A 20,431-nucleotide genomic window follows, 5' to 3' on the forward strand; every position below is an offset into this window, starting at 1 on the left:
GGGGAAAAAAAAAAAAAGTCCATCGGTTGCAGTAAGCACACCCTTATCAAAATAAGCAAAAACGTTATAATCTGTTTCCTCAGATCATCTCACTCTGCTGCAAAACTAGTTCTGTTGAGCACGTTTCCAAATGGAAGTAACATAAGTTCATCCCTTAAAATGAGGTCATTGCCTCCCCCCTCAACAAATGTTAGGCATGGTTAGCATCTTTTTGTTGGGACTCAAGCCAGAATGCATCCTGCTCCGGCACAATGGGAACCTGCTGGGGGTTTCCCTTCACAACAGCTACTGTTAAAGATGGAGTGAAAAACAAAACCCTGCTCCCAATGTGAAAAAAAAGACTGGATTTTTAATCTGAAAAAGAAGCCACTGTAAGCAGAACACAAAGGAAAGAGAGATAAGCATACTAAAAATACCATCAGTATGGGAGGGGCCTGTGCACATTGGAAATAATGGCTTTGCACTTTTGAGAGTTCACTAAATAATACATATTCTCTGTTTTCTGAGAGGACCCCATCTAGTCTCATAGAAAAGACAGGCCAGACCCTGGGGTGATGGTCAGTGAAAATTTCCTAATAGTTTTTGTCTTTACTCATGCTAAATAGTCTTAACTTCACTGGGAGCACTTGGAGAACAAGAGAGTAAATATGTATTTGTTAGTGTGAGTCAGCATCAGCATTTTCTGCTTTAAAATGGAGGCTTAAGATAATATCCAAGTGACTTGGGAGTTAGTCTTTCCTGTAATAGAAATATCCTTAACTCATGTAGCTTTTCCTCAAAATGGGGAAACAGTTTTCACATCTTACCCCTGCATGTCACAGGTTGTGCCATCCATTATGTGGCAGGGCTGGAGGACCTTAGGGTAAAGAAGGTTTGGGAAACAGAACTGCTACCAGCATGGGTTATTCAGCCTCAGCCTTTTTCAGAGAAGTCTCCAGGATGAAGGCTGTTGAAATGAGCTCCAGACTGGAAAACCTGTTGTGGGCTGCAGGCAGCCCACAATCTGCAAGCTTACCAGCCTGCTGTACATTAGAGAATTTAATTTTTATAGCATAGTACATTAAAGGGAAATACATAAATTTAAAAGAAATATACATTGCATAAAACCTGCATTCGTTAGCCAATCACCTGCATTTATGCATTTCTTAACATTAGAAATAATCCCTTTTCTCTTCCAAGAAAGTATGGGGGTAGAGGGGAGAAGTCATACTATCTGTGAAGAAAAAAGCTTGATATTATGCATGCATCAGTACTGGTGCTCTCATAAATACATTGTTTATTAAATATTGTCTGAATAACCGTTTCAGGACTAAATGCTGTGCACAGGATATGAGGTCTGTCTCTCCAAGAAGTGAAACACTTGCAGGAATCTTGATTTTTAATTGAGTCTGGGTATAGAGATTGAAAGTTTAGCATCCCCAGAGAGCACAAGAGGGAGCAGGGAAAGGCTTTGGGGACACAGCCTGACAACAGGGATCCTGTCCAAACGCAGAGGAAGGGCTTCAATCTTTGTGGCTGACTGCAAGAACATCTAAGATTCAGGGTGCTTTGATGTATGTCCCATGCCTGTTGTTCTCTTGATATTTGTCAAGACAGTAGAGAATCAAAAGCCGATTTTCGTCTTCATTTCACGTTGGCATTGATTAAAAAAAAGAAGAAAAAAAGAAAGAAAGAAAGGGATCTGAGTAGATTGCTAGCTTACAGAATGCCTCTCTCCAGAATACTGGGGGTTAAGTAGTTAGTAACGGAGAAAATTTTTATTAGGCCCTGTTAAGGAAATTTCCTGCAGACGCGCTGGCTTTTCAGATGCCAGCTAGCGTGGAAGGTGGAAGTGGGTATGTCGAGAACAGATACCCACAGAGGGGACAGTTACCTGGGTGGGTATCCTGAGCGATGGCTGGAAACCTAAAATCCTTTATTCCCTTACTTTGCTTTTTAATGCATTTAATAACAGGTCCTTGATCAGTCTTTTACATGGGCTTCCAGGTACGACGGCAATTCAGATAAATAATTATTTAACATTATTGTTACGCTTGTTTGATCTTTTAAATCCATTGGTGATTAGAGCTTAGGCTTGATGCTGCTCCTGTCTGTGCAATCCAGAGGCAATTACAGGCTCTATCAGGGATTCCAAGAAGTTTTGTTTTAAATGAAACAATGCCAATTGGAAATGACATTTTTCTACTTTGCTGTGGTATTTAAAAAAACCCAAACCTGAACTGAGGCTTTAAATAGAAACGTAAAATTGAGAAAATTTTAGGTTCAGAAATGTGAAAGTTTTGGTTTGATGCTTTTGATCATTTTCTACTGACCCCTTTGCATAGCTTTTGTAAAAGTTGGATAGCGTTGTTCAGTTCTTGTGGGTTTTGGAAATGGAATGTCTTAAAAACAAGGGTATTCAAGGCATTTTGCAAGGTAGAAAAAACTTGGAAGTCTGGTCTTTACCTAAGCAGGTCTGAAGTAATGCCTTAGTTATAGAGAAAGTGGAAGCTGGCAATGCTACTTCTGAAGGAGCTGGAATTACTTTTGGTTTCCAAAGATATTGGTGCTCTCTTCTCTCTAATGTTATTGCTTGTTTCTGCTTATGGCAGAGACTGTAATGGATGGAGAGAATCCCAGAAGCCCCACTGAACTTTTTGCACAAGTGTACAACCTCAATCTGTTACCCTTCTGTGCAAATCTCAACATTTCTGTGCATGGTGGCCCAGAAAGGGTGAGTTAACCAGTGTGAGGTGAGTTAACCCAGCCTGAGGGCTTGGGAGCTTTAGCCAAAGCCAGAAAAAAAGGTTTTCCCTCTTCTCAGTGCACAGGGATGTGTTACACCCTGGCTGCCAAGGCTACTCATGGAGTTTCACACACTAGCTCACATCACGTTCAAGTAACTGGAAACCAGTAAGGTGGAAACTGGAAGTGCCAACTCAGATCAGCTGAGGTGTGGTAGAGTTTGTGTGATCCCTGGCATACTGTTAAGTGGCAGCTTCTCTGGGTTTTTCCTAGTTGTCATTGTAGTGCCTGCGCATAGTGGCGCTGCTTTTCCGTATGGTGCCCCTTGTGCTGGGAGCCTGTCCCTGTCTGAACAGCGAGTCCAGGCTGATGGGTGAGCTGGGTGCTGTGCCCACACCCCACCAGCCCTGCCACACAGGTGGCAGCCCGGCTGATGATGTCAGTGATGCTTCTGGATATTTTGAGCAAAAGGAGTGAGTTTTGAGTGGTGACTGGCAAATGAGGGCATGCTTTTTGCTTGAGGGATTTCAGGAGTAGATTTGTGCACCACTTGCCAGCACCTGAACTAGCTTGATCTGAAACATTTTTATATGTCCCCAGGCTGGAAGTGGGACCTAATATTTGTCCATCCTCCTGTTAGTGAGCAAGTGCTTCCAAAAGAAGTCCCGAAAAGATACAGGCATTGCTCTCCCTCTACAGTGAAACAGCAGTTAGCTGTTAATGTGAATATCAGCTATCACTCCTTCTGCCTTCCCCCCTCCCCTCCATTTTGTCTGAGCAAACAAAAAGGTTTAAATGTTTCTGAGTATGAGCAGTGTTTCTTGTCTAGCGTGCATTAATGTGACTGGTGGGAACTGATTTTCCATAGCAAGCTTCTCTGGTGCATCCCTTCCCCACTCAGAAGCAGCTGTAAACAGCTGATGTTAATTATCGTCCACCTGCTGACTATGCCAAACAGACATGCCATTACACTGTGACAAAAAAGGCTCCCAGTCTATTAAGTCCTCCCTCATACCTTTAGTAATGCTGATAAAATGCTGACCTGTTTTTTACCCCAGTGGCTGCTGTTGCTAAGCACCGAGAATATGACCTGTCTTCTGTAATAATCTGCATTGCACAGTTCAGATGATCTTCCAAATGAAAGTGTTTTACCGCACCTCTCAGGGCAGCTATTCTTCCCCACAGTCTTTTCAGTTCGGACCATGTAGTTAGTAGCACACCTTGTTTTTTATAAAGCCTAATTAAACATTTGTATTTGGTGACTGTTTTGTTGGCAGCAGATCGCAGAAGTTGATTTGTGATGATCACTGTGGTGTGCCTGGAAAATAATGATTAAGAGCAGAGAACGCTGTAAGGTAGTAAATTACCATCGCAAAGTGGAATGCCATGTGTGTAAAACTTGGGAGAAAATGAAATCCATAAGTAATTGTTCTGTCCTTGGAAGAGAGAGCTTGTTGTATTGAAAGTACTAGTAAAATAGTCTTGTAGCTTGTACTGGTACAAAGAAAGCAGAATCCATACCCACTTACCATTTTGCTGTCATTATGCCCAAGATTGCTTCATCAACCTCACAGGAAAGTAACTTCAGATGAGCTTGAAGCAATGCTCGAACGGAACATCCAGTTTACAGTACTTGCATTGACAAGAGTGGAGAAAGATCTATAGCAAATCGAGAAAATGGGGAATAATAATAAAATTATAAGTAACTAAGCCTTGGTGACAGGGCGTTTTGTACTTCTCTCAGCAATTACTGCTTTCAGTTTTTTCTATGAAGATATCTGTTGCACTCTTTTAGAACCTTGAGGGATCATAAGGCACTTAAAGTTGTAGTGGTGTAAGCCTGTGATGAAATGATACTGGGCAGGGGGAGGAAGACTATTCCTGTTATACCAATAGAGAAAAGGACATAAAATAAATATGTTGACTGCCCAAGATGCCAGGGAAAGCATCAAAGATTATACAATTTGTCCCTGTTGAAAGCTAACCCAGTTCATTCCACTTGCTCCAAGGCACGATCAGCATTATCTTAAACTGTCCTTGGTGGATATTTGCATAACTTGTTAAAACCCTCTGGGGATGGGAATTACTTTCAGTGACTCTTTCACGACTTAACCATCCTTTCTGCCATCCTTATGTTCAAGCTGAAGTCATCATAAAGCAAATTTGCACAGCTATCTTTAAAGTAAGATCTGAAAAAAATTAATAATAATTGCAGCTTAGATAATAGCACTGCACCTAGGGATTTATGGCTACTTCACTGAATGTGGGCAGATATTGTAAATATAACGTGCCATAAAATGCGAGAGGATGGAGAAGATAAAACTAAATGTAATCATATGTTAGATTTCAAAATGTCTTAATTTGTAGAACCGTGTTTTTTCATTCAGTAGTCCAGTCCTTCAATGTGGAGTATTTTGGATCTTTTAAGATCTGTTGTGTGATATTTCACAGTACTGGTCTGATCCGTTTGGCTTGGACATTAAAAGGTTGTGTGGCACTTCTGGAAAGAGCAGAGTGGTTTCCATGGAGTCCTGTCCTGAGCCTCACCATGTTTGTCTTCCATGCTGTGTACCAGATGTGTCCCTGGCTACTAGCCTTGCATGTTAGACAGTACTGCATAATTCATTTTTATATATGAAGTCAAATCTTGTGCTGCCTAGTCAGGCAGACAGCCTATTTACACCAGAGAGAGTTTGCATAAGCAAGGAGTGCAGGATTTGACCCATATTTCATAAGGCAGTTTGGCATCCTTTCATGAATAGTTAAATGTATGTACAATATGTTGTATCATTAGTAACTTCTTTGACAAGGGAATATATATTTTATACTGTGCTGCAATTTTTAATTGGGCCTTTTCATTTTTTCTTGCAGTCTGACACAAATGCAAGTTACCTGAGAGCTGCTCGAGCTGGCAACTTGGAAAAGGCTCTTGACTACTTAAAAAGTGGAGTGGACATCAACATTTCAAATCAGGTTGAAGAATATTTTGATCAAATTTCCTGGATAAATACCTTTCTCACTATTTCTTCAATCTCTCTTTATATTTGCACTTCATGTTGATAATAATTTCTGTGGGTTCTGATGAGCCATGTTTACATGTTTTATCCAATTAAAATGGGGGGGTTACCCTTTTTTTTTACCCAAGACACAATTTCACTTCTATTTGGAGAATGTTGTGCTATTTACCGTTATCTTTCATTCCATTTGTATCACATCAGATCGTGAGACAGCACACAGAACTTGAGACCCAGAGCTAGTATTTCCTGACTTAAATCATTCTCTTTCCTTATAATCTAGTTCTTGTAAAGTTTACATAACAGTGGGTTTTGGAAGCAGTTCTCTCACTGGGATATAATAATTTGTCCCTTGATATGTTTGCTATGCTGGAAAACCTTTGTCAATTTTTCCCATTGCCTTTCTTCTTTTCTTCTTTTTTTTTTTTTTTTTTTTTTTTTTTTTTAAATCAGAATGGGTTGAATGCTCTCCATCTTGCTTCCAAAGAAGGACATGTAGAAGTTGTCTCTGAACTGATACAGCGAGGTGCCAGTGTGGATGCAGCGACAAAGGTCAGTCAGGCCTATCTAATTGTTATCTTGTTCACATTGATGGCGTGGGCACAGGATGTCAGCCAACTGACAGAGACATTTCTGCAGCACTAATTGCCCATCTTCCACTGGTGGAGTGGTCTCAATAACTCTTTAATAGAAACTTTTTAGATTATAGTAAATGCCACAGGTTACTAGGGATGAGATTTACTGAAAAAATTGTAGATTCCTGTCTTGGTTTCTGTCCATGTCTTCTAGATTAACTTACCCATTAGAAGTATTCAGTAAGAGTATACCATTGCAAGAAATACTGTATTTTAAAGTGGAATATATTCTTGATAGTATTGTCATGTATTCAAGCTCAGGTTTTGTATTCTTTTCAAATATCCCTGTCTCTCACTCCAGAAAGGAAACACAGCATTGCACATAGCATCCCTCGCTGGACAAGCAGAAGTAGTCAAAGTGTTGGTGACAAATCGGGCCAATGTCAACGCACAGTCTCAGGTAAAGTGATATTTCCCTGTTTGGTACTATCAAAAACTTTGTTGATATTAAAATCATTCTACACTTATAAATGATAATATTAGTAGGTGTATTTGTCAGATCTCATTGTGTTAATACTGGTCCCCGAAAATAGGGTTTAATAGAGTCAAGAAGATGAATGTAATTCTGCTAACATCAAAAAAACCCCAAACTAACCTCCTTTGTCAGCTGTTCCACACACGTAGGTAACCAACATCAGGTGCAAGGACAAAGTTGAAACACACAGCTGCCATTTTATTACTGAAGTAGGCATTTTAGTGAGTGTAGTGCTGAGTTCATTCCCACCTTGTAACTCAACATACAATTAAAACTTCAAATTCTTCCAGCTCTCCCCCTTCTGCTCTACCCCTTGCCAGGTGGTCAGAGTGTACCAAGAGGCATCATGGACATACCAAGTCTTGTCCTCCCCCACAGGCATGACAGCACAATGAAATCCCAGGTTGTGTTCAGGTCTTTCCCCACAAAGAATGTCACCCATCAGCAGGGATTAATTCTGAGTTGCCCACCTCATTCATCAACAGAGGAAACACAGATATGACATCTGTTTTAAGTTGTCCACAAGCCACATGCCCCTGGAGTTGAAGGAAGTGGAGGCACATCCAGGGGTGTCTGCAGGGTACTGGAAGTGGTTGTGTAAGTCAGCCCAGCAAAGCATGTACCCTTCCACCTTAGATCTGCCCTCCAGTGTCCTATAAGCTGCTAATTGTTACAGAGTTAGAAGAGATACTGATAGAACAAGACAGCGAGAGAGAACTTGTTCAAATTAAAAGGATCCTGTTTTGTATAATTCAGTGTCTCAGTCTTAATTGAGCTCATCCCCTTTCCTTGTACAAGGAGGTACTGCAAGAATATGCAGAGCCTTTAAGTTTGGTCAAGTCCTTTGAACGAATATTTAAGTCAATTACAGAAAATTTGAAATAAGGGAAAACAGTCCTGCTGTTAAGAGCAAAGCAGTCAAATGAGACAGAGAAAAACTCTGGCTCAAAAAAGGCATAAACCACAGATTGTTGAAAACCAGGTGCCTGTGCCATAGGAGGTGTCCCTGCATGCCTGCCCCATTCCTGTTCTCCCTTCTGAGGGGCTGGCTGGTAGGCAGTGTCAGAGAAGGGATCAGATTAAGAGATTGTCATCTTATCTGGCCCAGAATTGCCATTCTTCTATATTACAAAGATGTGGGCATGATAGAAAATATTTGCTAAAAAGGGAAATTAAAAACTTTTTTTAAAGTTTTATTATAAAGAAATACGGCTTTTTCTTTGGTCTCTCAAAGAATATGAACAAAATGTTTAAAAGAATCAATTTCAAAAATGTCAGTTATTTATGATTTCTGTTTCATGTTTCCTTCACCTGGACAAAGAAAATAGGCAGCTCAGTTCTCCTTTCTTACTCTTTTATACTAGCTAGATACAGCAATATTTGTTTTCAGGCACCATATCATTTTTTTAAGAGAACAACAACAACAACTAGTTTTAAGTAAAATCTTCCATGTCTGTTAAGAAGAAAAACAAAGCAGAAATATTTCCAGTGGTTTTCATGTTAAAGAAATTAAGATGGCTTTCAAAGGATCTTTTCTGCTTGTGTTTGAGAACTAGTATATTCAGCCCTGAAACTAAAAATTATCTGAGATTGTAAACATCTTATATAACTGCATTGTCCAAATACCCTAAGGTTTTGCCACATTACTGGTATTTTGCTATCTTATGAAAATTAAAGATTTCCCTTGCCCCCATTGTGGATGCCTTTGACATCTTTGCTTAAGACATGTGTATTGCCATTCTGCACCAATATCTGGCAGTGAGATACCCCAGCTGGGATTAGTCTTTTTGGGAGGTCCCTGGAGCTCTCTGCTACCAAACTGCCTCTGGACCAGTTTTGTCTGTGGTGCTGAGCATCGCTTGAGACTTCCTAAAGCTTAGAATAAAGTTCTGCTGAATTTGTCATACCCACAGAGAGACTACCCAAAGAATTTTTTTGTTTTCTTTTGTTTTGTTTTTCTTTTTTATATTGAACCTATTTTCTGTGAGTTTGGCTTTATTTCCTCTTCCCTTGAAGGTAACAGCTCTACCCTGCTGACAGCACCAGTGTTAGGGACGTAAGGTTTTCTTTAACCAAGTGTTCCTATCCTTAAAAAGAAAAAAAAAGTTGTTTTTTACTGAGTCTGAATTTTGTACCTGTTCTAAGGGCTACTTATTACTACTGAAGATAGAATACTTCTCTTAGGCTTGTGGCTCTCTGGCAATTTCAGCCCCTTTTTTAAAGAGAGAAGAAAAAGCAAAGTATGGGGAGGAAAGATGTTGAAAACCCTACAGTAATTTAACACAGAAGAGAAGGTTCTGCTCTGTTTCCAAATGCTAACAACACTTGGTTCTGAGAATTTTTGCCTGTTATTTTCTGAACTAATCATTAGGAAGAGGTTTTCTGCTTCCTTTCTAAGTGCAAATGTTTGAAACTAAAAAAATTAATCTTTGTTTCCAGCTGAGTTAGTAAATAGATATTGAGTATGTTGTGAAATGTTAGGGGAAATGCCATACTCTGCTGTTCACTATAATAATAACCTGTAATGTGACACATTAGGTATTTTAGCAAGTGCTTTCAGGCTTCTTTGTTTTTCATTAAGCAGAATTTTGACTCTATGATAACTAAACTGTTAGGTCTTGGTTCTGAAGAGTACATTAACACATTGCTAACTTTAGGCTTTGGCTCTGGTAGGATTTCAGTGCCTGCTTTATGCTTGTAGCAATGCTTTCCTGAATAGAGACCAAATTATCAAAATACTGGAACAGGAACTGACCTTGCAGCCTGTGCAAGCCTTGTAAACATGTGGTTTCACAGCTGCTTAGTGTCTTGTTGATGGTAAAGTTCCTCATGGATCAAACATCCAGGTCACACCATTTCCTCTCCAACTGTCCTTTTCTCTGACCTGCTATTTGTCTCTGCTGCCGGGGAAGCCTGCATGCTCGGCCCCGGGTCACCTGGGCTCTTCTGTGTGCTCTGTGCTGGAAGTGTGCCCTGCAGCTCTGCCCCGTTGCTGTGACAGTCAGATGTCTCTCAGCTGTTTTCACTGCAGCTACTGTAACTCAGCCAGAATTCACTGCTATTGGTTTCTCAATAGGGAAATGGGGAATTTCCCAATAGGGAAAGCGGGGTTATGGTTTCCCTTCACCTCTCCAGAGCTCGGAATGTTGCTATTCTTTCTTTGATGCAAATATATGGCCAAACTCTTCTCAGCTCATCTCTGTTTGGCTCCATAGGTTTCCTGGGAAATCTAGGACAGTGTCCTTTGTAACTGCTCTAGCTGAATTGCTGAGCTGTTCCTCCTATGCCTTCCACCCTGTCGAAATGTCTGCCCTGGCCACATTGCAGACATGAAACGTCAAACCCAGTGATATGGAAGCACTTCCTGAACTTTTCTGTTATTTAAGGCAGATGAAATCTCTCTTCCATTTTACTTGTTGTTTTTAACTAGCTCTTACCTCCGGTTTTATTTTGTATTTATTTTCTTCCTTGTCCTCCCCACACTCTCAAGTAATCACCAGAAGCGGTGTGTGGTAGAGCAAGAGGTCTGGGGGGATCTTAGGAGGGAGCAGCTGAAGTAGGAAGCTGCTGCCCCCAATGCAGCTGACTGTGTGAAATTTACTTAAAAGAAGCCTAAGGTTCACAGAAATCACGATGCCATGAGATCTGGAAGATAGTGAGAAGAAGACAGTGCCCTAACAGAGCCCAGTGAAACCAGGAGGCCAAAAGGTTTAATGGCATCATCACCCTTGCTGGTACCATAAGGAAGGAAAAGGATCAGGCAAAATCCAGCAGTGGTATGTCTGACTAATTCTGGAATGCCAGGATAGATCAGAGGAGAAAGGGATTGTTGTTCTTATTGCTGATGCTGCTTTGGTTGCTTTTGCAGTGGCAAACTGCTTAGTCAATAGTATATGGACCTTTTAATTTGTTACTGTAAGATGTATTTACCACTAGTTTACAATTCTGTTAGACCGAGGGACATGCAGTGCTATACAAAAGTAAAGCAATTTCATGTGCTTTATCAGCAACTTTATAAGTTCCTTTAGAGGTATCTTGATCCCAGGACAGGTTTCATGACTTCGTTTTGCTGTTTTTGGTTTTGTGAGTGATGTCAAAGCTGTGAATTTCAGAAATGCCCAGAACAATAGCGAAAAATACATTGCCTTAACGTTAGTCGCTAAAAATTCAATTCCTGAAAGGCTGTGACCTGTATACAGTTAAGACAAAAGTATTGACTGTAAGGGGAAAGCACTTGCCAAAGAATGAGTTAAGCTCTGCAGCCTCCGATACTTGTATTGCATTGATTGAAATCGCTCGCTCAAGCATAATTTGAGAAATGCTGTAATGTGGTTGGAAACACTGATAAACCTCTGTCTCAAACTACTGAGAAGCAACGATTCTCAGATCTCCTGGTGCCTGAAATATGAAGTAGCTCAGTGACCACAGGCAGGCTGTGCTCAGAAGGCAGCTCTCTGAGGAGACAAAAGGCATAAGTAGCTGGCACAAGCGAAAGAGTAGTCAAAGCTAATGGAAGGAGGCGAAAAAATTGGAGAGCATTCTGAAAAGCCATCGCTTTTACTTTTCCTACAGACTTGGATGGTATTTGCCTGTCCATTTTGCATTTCCATTGCTGTGGCTGCATTTATTGGGAAAAATAACCCATTTCTACCAAATGGTCTGAGCAGACTGGTTTTTACTTTAACTTCACAACAGATAAAAAAGGAAGTATTCTTGCTTGGCTGTGGGAATTGTATCGGGTCAGCTGAAGGATTTCACTGTGTCCTTTTAAACAATATTATCCTTCTCCTACCTTCACTTAAATCAAGGGAGATCACACCATCAACTGGCATGTATGCACACAGTTTATTTAGTTTCCTCCTAATCTACCTGAGTTTTGCAGATTTGTGGTATGTATGAAATGTTTGTGGAGTGTTTACACTCTTGCTTTCCTATTTCAGAATGGTTTCACTCCACTGTATATGGCAGCCCAAGAAAACCACCTGGAGGTTGTGAAGTTTCTTCTTGACAATGGTGCCAGTCAAAGCCTTGCCACAGAGGTAAAAGTTTGAATTTCACACGTTATGAACAAAGTAAAACATGCTTCAGCAGTGACTCTTGCCAGCTTATATCAAACTAATCTTTTATGTTCTTTCTGCAAAGTGTGCTAATGAATACTGAGTAACTGGCTTTTCAGCAATTTAAACCATCTTTTGCTATTTCTAAAATAAAAAAATGACTTTAACTAGAAACAGTTCTAAAAATAGATGTGTTCTTAGTCATAACTGGTAATCTTTCAGGGTAAGTGCTCAAGCAGGGAAGCTGTGTGCATAATATAAAACTTCTCTGTGCTTTCATTAAAAATAGTGAGTAATGTGGAAGGCAACCATAAAGCAAGAACAAGTGTTTACCTGCTTTGGAGCCAGCCTGGGATATCAGGGAAAACCCAGGGTTACTTAGCGCTTGGAGCATTTTCTGAACTACATTTATTGCCATGTTGGTGCCCTCTCTGTAACACCTAGTTATCCCATCTGGTCCTGCAGTGACAATTTCAAGCTGACAGAAAGATGCAAGGTCTATCCTTGAACATGGTCTGTGGTCTTTCCAGAACTTCTTATTTTTTGTTTTAGAAAGTAATTCTAACTCAAATAAGGCAAACTGGAAGAAAAATAAAAAAGCAGATATATTAATAGTCATAAATATACTGCATTGAGATAGGTTTTTAATCTGATGAATTTTCAGTTGTCTTAATTCCAGTATTTTACTACCAAAACCAAAAAAGTACTTCAGTATGTGCTCTCTGTAATATTTATTAAATTATGATCTCTCTAGCTGAACTGATTCCATAAAGGAAACAATGTTTATTTGAAAAAGTCCTACTTTTTTGCAAAATATGAAATGCAAAATTAGTTTAATGCATCCCTGTACCTCATACCAACTTTTTACTTTATACTGGTTTTAGGTTTTTGGGTTTCATTTTGGTTTTTTTCTGGAGTGTGCTTTGCCCTATGTTTTAAAGTGTGCTTGCTAATTATAGTATTGATATCATGGTATTTGCTTGCAATTGCTTTTTGTGAGTTGGCATCTTCAGAGAGCATGTGGTGGAAATGTGTTCTTGTCGGTGCTAATACTCTTGGTCGCAGTTTGCTTGGTCTTGGTACAGTGGCCTCTGCACACATGAAATGATGGGCAACTCTCATCAGAGTTAAGAAACTGGGATGATGATACCAGGAGGTGGCAGCTGTTCTGGGATTGCCATGAAGTGCTCCCTCCCCTTTGTCCAATGCCTTTTCCCTCTGGAAAGGAGAAAATGTGTTCCTTTTTTTTTTTTTTTTAATATTATTGTTACCAGTGTTTTTAACAGAAGAGAAAGCCCGATGAGAAAAGGCAGTGTAGATGGCCAAACCACTTTTCTCTGTAAAGCAGCTGACTGCCGCTGCCATTAGCTGTGCAAATAGACCAGGAAGCCAACATCTCCTGGGCACTAAGGCGTGGGCTGTCACACTCGAGGTTTCTCCAGGCAGGAGCCTCTGTATCTGCAGGTACAGTGTAGCTATATTGCCAGAGCCCTCTTGTGGGGATGCTCACAGAGCTTTTTGACCTTCAGAGCTACACAGCATTTTCCACACACTGCCCTGCTCTCTGCCTACACTCTGAGGCTGTGCAGCTGTTCCACCTTAGGAGCCACTCGTGGCCCAGGACCACAGCCCAGAGCCCTGCCCCACTCCTGGAGGACGGTGAGCCAGGGGCCAAGGGGAAGACTGTGGTTAAACGGGTTTAAAAGAAGTAATGAAATAAAAAAATCTAGTTAGTACCCAAAGAATTTAGGTGATTTTTCTTTTTTCTTTTTTTTTTTTAATGTCCCTCCCAAAATTTTGAAAAAAATGCTCCTTAGCAGAACTCCTCCTGTTTCTCCTAAATTGAGGCCTCTCTGTTTGGTAAGCCAGAAAGAGAAATTCCTTACTGAAAACATTATTTTTAGTTCAAGAAGTTAACACCTGAACTCTGCTCTTTTGACTTAGGGTAAGGACTTATGTTTTCCTGTGTCATTGCTACACTTTTATTTCACACTTACCCAGTTTCATCATGACAAGTAGTTCAAAAGTGAAAGAAGATGTTTACCTGCTAAACTGTAAAGAAGTTTGGTAATATAAGCTTTGGATATATTGACCGAGAGTCAAATGTAGTAAATATCACAAGTAGAACAATACACATTTGTGACTTTTTGAGTGATTTATGGGTATTATCTTGGAGAAAGCCAAATGTGTTCCTGGATTGGGATGCCACTTAAATGTTTGGAAATGAGCAGAATCTAAATGACAACTCTTTCATTCTTCAGTTTTCTAAGAATCCATAAAACTAAAATTATAATAACATCTCAGACCGTACTTTTCATGTGTTTGAGGAATGCACTCTAAAATCTGTTAAGAAGAAATCTGTTTTTCAGGTTTCTTATTCTGCACTACTTTGGTTAGCAATTTACTAGTCTGAAATGAAATAATTCTTAGAGGATTGTTCACCACATCTATATCATTTTTCTTAAATGGAAGTTGTAGTAAAATAATTAGTGTATTGAGAGAATGTATTGTTCACATTCAAGTATTATAAGAATTTAAATCCACATATATATCGAAGGACAGAGCTGAAGTGTTGTTGGTTGTTTGTTTTGTTTTTCCTTAAAAAAATACAGATTATAACCTATATCTGTGGGGGGAATGGATGATAATTTGCTATGGAGACACCACTAACAATTCTAATTTTAATATTTCAGCTTTTTATATAATCATACACTTTATGATACAGTTATTTATGTAACTGTTTATTTCTGAGTAATTTCACACTTTTTTTCTCAAGTCTCAGTCATTTTTGTTTGCTTCTGCTTTGTAATTTTATGTTTAAGTCTGGAGTGCCAGATAGGTGTTTTGAGCATTTCAGGCCTTGTTCACCAACACTTTACCCTAATTTTAGTGTCATTGCAGGGTTCTTTTAAGTTGCACCATGTTACACTTTCCATTTGGATTTGAGCCAGTACTGTTAATAATGCTGAAATGTCTTCCCTTCTGCTTTCTGCCTCCTGGAAAGCTTGGAACATGTGTTGAGAGTCTCCATTGTATGTTGCAGGATGGTTTCACGCCTTTGGCAGTAGCTTTGCAGCAAGGTCATGACCAGGTGGTTTCATTGCTGCTTGAAAATGATACGAAGGGAAAAGTCCGTCTTCCTGCCCTTCACATCGCTGCTCGCAAGGATGATACGAAGGCAGCGGCTCTGCTCCTGCAGAATGACCACAATGCTGATGTGGAGTCAAAGGTCAGTTGTAAAAAGAAAAAAGGTTTGATATTATTAAAGTGCTGACCACATGTATTACATCCAGTGAAATTTCCCTTAGTGCAAAGTATTTTGCTGCAGAGTTACACCTAACTTTCTCTTCTAGTGTGTGATTAAGAATAACGTTTCATTTGCTTCCTTTGCCTCTTCCTTCCCCATTCCTGTTTTATTTAAATCAGGGTTAATTTCTCATGTAGAAACTTTGCAAATGGAAAATAATAAGCAAAATATTATTAGAATTATTTGTTGCGAATGAAAGCCACTCCTGCAGTGGTGTGCCTATAGGTACTGTACAATTAAGTCATTTGATTAGTTGTTTGTCCAATTACTACTTTAAGAACTTTGGTAAACATGTAACAATTAACATTCAAAATACTTGATCATTCAGCTTCCATTCAGTCGAGCTTCCTTTGTGCGCCGATTGTGCTGTCATCTGAGCTGCCATGCCACGTAGCAGTCACGAAGCTTTTTGCATCCATATCACCAGTGGTGAACTAACCGTTCATTTTTTCCCCCTCTTTGCTTCCAATTGTGTTAACCTAGATGATGGTGAATAGAACAACAGAGGTATATATAAATATATATATGCATCATCACTCCTCCATGACTTAGTGCTGCTGCATCATTTCTTCCTCTTCCTTTTTGCATTGCCTTTTATAGGATAGATACATGCTTTAGATTAAATGGAGTAGCATGTGCTAGAGAAGACTGTAGTTTAGATAGCAGGGCTTTCTGCAGCTGAAACTAGGGCTTAAAAGTAAGAGTAAGTGTTCTGGGGAACTGCCCTCATAAAAGAGCCATATTACCTAAGATGGAGTTTTCAGGGATTCTCATGGAGCATGTGTTTATCAGATGTGTTAAGAGCTGCAGACAACCCTGTCATGTTGTGCATCCAGGTCTGATTTTAGGCTTCTGCATGACACTTACCTTGATGGTGTCAGCAAATAGAATGATCTGAGAGTGATTTTATATCTGCAAGACTTCCAAAGCAAGGCAGTGGCAGCTAGCATGGCTTGCTAACAATTTAGAAATGCATATAGTTCCCATAAGGTTTCATACTTTGCAGGACTGATGGAATTGCTGCATGTTTTAGCATTATTTTAAAAGGAAGTAAAACTACTTAAATATGAAAATAAGTTGCTGAAGTAATTTTATCACTAAGGCATCCTCTAATTAGGGTGGTGTCTGAACATAACCCGATGTGATTGCCCACAGTGGGAGAGTGATCTTTATGGTACTAACCCTTGGAAAAAAAAATCCATATTAATAATTTAAAATTGTCTTTGATGTTGTTTTCATTTGCATCTACTTTGAATTTATAAAAAACAGTTATCAAATACCATTGAATGGCTTGTAGCTGAACTTCTGTGAAGAATCTCTAAGAGATTTAACTTGCAAGACTGACATAATACCAATGACAACTAGATCTTTCTAGTTAGAAATTAATTTCTTATAAAAGACAGATCATTGCTTTAATACTCAAATGTTTTGCTGTTGTTTTTCTGGATTAACTGAAAGCTTTATCCTACTTCTGGTCTTCTAGAATAATTATGTTAATTTTTTTTCCCCTCCTGCATAGCAATATGATTTTATTTAGACTCTCTGAGAGTCTATAAATAAATGTCAGTGAATGAAAACTAGTACAGAATTGGAATGGTGACTTGCAGCAGACTCCTATTACTAGTTTTTGTCAGTGATGTGATATAAATTTTAGAGTACTAATGAGATATATAAAAAAAAAAGGATCTGTTGGTTTTGTTTTGTTTTTCCAGAGTGGGTTCACTCCCCTCCACATAGCTGCTCACTATGGAAATATCAATGTAGCTACGTTGCTGTTAAATCGAGGTGCTGCTGTGGACTTTACTGCAAGGGTAAGTGTGAAGTCTTAGTTATGCTTAGTTTGCTTAATCATCACTTTGAAACACTTCTCCGGTGAAGGTATAGAAAGGTAAGTTGCTCATGCCAGCTGAGAGGCCTGGCCTGACAGCTCTTGCTCTGTTACCATACAGTGTTAAAGGGGTTTTCCCTGCGCTGCTGAACTGGAGCTGAGATCTAGTCCTCATCTTTGAAAAACTGTTTTAATCAAAAAGGCTGCTATTTTCAGAGTTACAGTGTTGCAAAAGGTAAGCTGGGAGTTTCAGAGAGATAACTATTTTCACCTGTAGCTTTAACATATGGCAGGAGTGCTGTCCCTGTTGAATTACCCTTAACATGCAGTTGTTTCCAGTGAAGACGAAGTGCAGGTGTACCAGGGAACAAAGCATCTGTGCCTTCACTGCATATGCAAGAGTCGGATGATACATATGTAAAGGAGATCTGACAAACTGGAGAGGCAGAAATTGAAGTGTAGAAATGGAGGGGAGTTGATAATGGCAGCTGTATAGCAGAAACCGTGGCAGAGTGGGGGAACTAACCCTCCTGATCCTGTAAGCTGTGCATCAAAGTCATGGCACAGCCCAGGGAGTGACAGAGTAATTCCTCAAATGTATAAAAAACGATTGGAAGCCAGGAGGGAAACGGTATGGGCTTTCCTGGTGTCCCCTAAGTTCATTCTGGGCTGGATGGGGAGCAGGTGACCGGTGGCTTCAGTTGCACCTTTTTGCCTGGGGAGTGGGTCCATCCCCCCACAGGCAGCTGGACCACGCTGCGAGCCCAGTGCCAGCAGAGCCTCATGTCACAGCCTGGGCCAAAGTTTGGCCTTATCTGCTGTCAAGGGTTGGGTCTGTTGGGAAACCAAAGAGGAATATTAGAGCGAAGGAGTGTGGTCATGGTAGGGAGGATGTGGGAACAACAAAATATGAGCAGGAGAAGCAGTAAAGGGCAGCAAATGACAAAAGGAAGTTATATATAGTTGGAAGAGTAGGAAAACAAAGAAACGTATACGGGCAGGGATACAGCAATATATGAAGGGCAAGGAAAGAGGTTGTGCCAGGCATGAGACCAGAGACAAAAGAAAGGCAAATGCAGAGGTAACACAAAATTTAATGAGCCAGGATGGAGGGCTAGAGAATGGTAGGGTAGAGAGGACATGGGCAGAAAGCTGAATAGGTGCTGTAAGAATATGCAAGGCTTTAAGAAGGGAAAAGAAGGGAAAGCAAGGAGAGTGACTAGGAACATAATTTAGATAGAAAAGGGGCTAACATTCCAAATAAGATTAGTGTTGGAAAATGCTGGAACTAGAACTTCCTACTGAAGTTCTTAAAAATTCATTTGTTCATTATCTTCTTCAGTAATGGCTTGGGCTGTATGAATAAGATGATGCCTACAGAATTTCTGCTGACACACAGCCAGGAATGGTTGTCATTACAGAAAGCATGCAACAGAACAAGGAAACACCTTGAAATTTGTAGTTGAGAACTGATCAAACTCTTGGCTAGAGAAAACACATATTTCTCCTGTTGGTTTCTCCAACAATCTACCAACCAAGAAAGAGAAGGAACTGTCTGTGCTAGTTGTTCACTGGCTTGTGTGTGTGATACGGTTTAAAAGAAAATAAAGCCCAGAAAAATAAATTTGATTTCAGGTTATTTCAATGTATTTCTGATACAGACTGAAAAAAAACCACCCACCCACCCACCCAACCAACTAAACAAAATAAAACAACAAAAAGACCCACCAAAATGAAACAAAACAAACTCAGTCTGTGCAAGAATTTGGCTCACCACATATTACCAAAACAAAGCCAGGGAGGAGATGTGGTAGTGGTCCCTAGGATAGTAGGGAGAGAAACTCAAGAGAGCAGGAGGCATTCAAACTGAAGGCAAATGCTGACTTAAGAGTAAATAGGTATAAACTGGCCATGAATAAATGTTGTCTAGAAATTTAGATATTTAATATTAAGTATTGATAATTATTTTTATTTAATTAATAACTGTTTGCTAAATAGTATTAAATGTAAGTACCAATATTCTGGAGCAATATTTCAATTAAAGGAGAAAAATAAATAAAACCCCAACATGTATTCAGGATATTTATGAGGGGAATTATGTGGCATGGATTATTCAGCAGCTCCTTTTCAGAGATTTTGATCATGTATTGTCTTTTACAAGAGGAAAAGTACTATACTACTGCTTAGAGCATTTGCCACATAACAAAAGCAAATTGTAGTATTTTCATTTCAGATAGTTTGTATAGCTAAAAACTTCAATGCTTCTATAGTTTAGAAAAATAAAGTTACATGCAGCAAAGTAATAAGCATTGCAAACCCATGAAAACAATAAAATAACACTGTGTTTATTTAGCATAGAAACTACTCTTTTACTTACAGGAGTTCTCACATTTAAAAGCCCCCATAACCCCGAACAGTTCTTTTTTAGAGATTGTATGTGATTAATAAGGGGAGTTGAGGGAGGGTATAATAGTGTGGGAATAGAAATTTTGAATAAAGACAGACCCAGAATGTCTTTCTTAAAATATAAGTAGGAGTGCAGGTGAAAAGTGTTGGTGCTGGACACTATTCATTCGACACAGCATCATTCAGTGATTTATTAATGAGGATAAATCAAACCAAAGCTAAAAGACCCTGTTACAAGGCGTGATCCAGTACCTGCTGATGCTGGTGAGGAGCACGAGCAGATGTTGGGTCAAGCTGATAACTGAGTATGAAAACATAAGGGTCAGCTCTCATATATCCCCCACAAATGATGTTTCCCAAATCACACTAATCCCTAAATGTATTTCATGCTATTGGCAAGAGAGAGGTCCCAGGTTAGACCCAGATGAAGTTCACAAGCTAAGAGTAGGCTTGGGGGTTAAGGGTTTCTGGGAAGCTTCTGACTATGCGTGCTTTGCTCTTACTGATAATGTTGACCTCTTATTCCCAAGTCCTTAAACTGACCGAATTGGAGCATTAAGGCATTTCAACCAGTCATAGGCTTTAGCATTCAGTATCTGACAGGCTCTAATCACATGAGCAAGGAAGATGAATGGGGTCTTGAGTCAATTCTTTCCCATTCAGAAACAAGATTAGGGATTAGCAATACTAGTATGTTAGCAATTAGCAGCGTTTGGTATAAGTACCACTAAATATCATCTGCCTGTGCTTGTTTTAATAAAATAATAAATCTTGGCCTTCAGCAGCTCTGTTCAGGGTTAAGAGCACCAATGAGAAGCACATATAAAATAATGAGGCCATCCTCCCCTTCTCTTCAAGATCTGGACATTCCAAGTTCTCCCTCCATTAGTTGTCATCATTAGAGAGAGGCAAACTGCTCGTATAGCTGGGGAAGTGCAGATGCAATGACATCAGCCCGAAAGAGCAGCGGGCTGATGCTGTGACT

The 20,431-nt window shown here is 39.7% G+C and overlaps 1 protein-coding gene across 30 annotated transcripts in view; it reads left to right on the forward strand.

Annotated features, from left to right (window-relative positions):
* Positions 1–20,431, forward strand: part of ANK3 (ankyrin 3) — a 374,073-nt gene that overhangs the window by 220,073 nt on the left and 133,569 nt on the right. For 16 of the 30 annotated variants that reach the window (XM_040605357.1, XM_040605348.1, XM_040605349.1 and 13 more), the window contains exons 2-8: positions 5,596–5,697; positions 6,192–6,290; positions 6,675–6,773; positions 11,789–11,887; positions 14,949–15,134; positions 15,696–15,719; positions 16,925–17,023. In XM_040605357.1, coding sequence (XP_040461291.1) covers positions 5,596–5,697; positions 6,192–6,290; positions 6,675–6,773; positions 11,789–11,887; positions 14,949–15,134; positions 15,696–15,719; positions 16,925–17,023 — 708 coding nt within the window. The remainder of the gene's footprint in view (positions 1–5,595; positions 5,698–6,191; positions 6,291–6,674; positions 6,774–11,788; positions 11,888–14,948; positions 15,135–15,695; positions 15,720–16,924; positions 17,024–20,431) is intronic. The other 14 variants (XM_040605364.1, XM_040605345.1, XM_040605347.1 and 11 more) reach the window with 1 other exon arrangement.

The sequence above is a fragment of the Falco naumanni genome, chromosome 9, assembly GCF_017639655.2.
Source record: "Falco naumanni isolate bFalNau1 chromosome 9, bFalNau1.pat, whole genome shotgun sequence".
NCBI lineage: Eukaryota > Metazoa > Chordata > Aves > Falconiformes > Falconidae > Falco > Falco naumanni.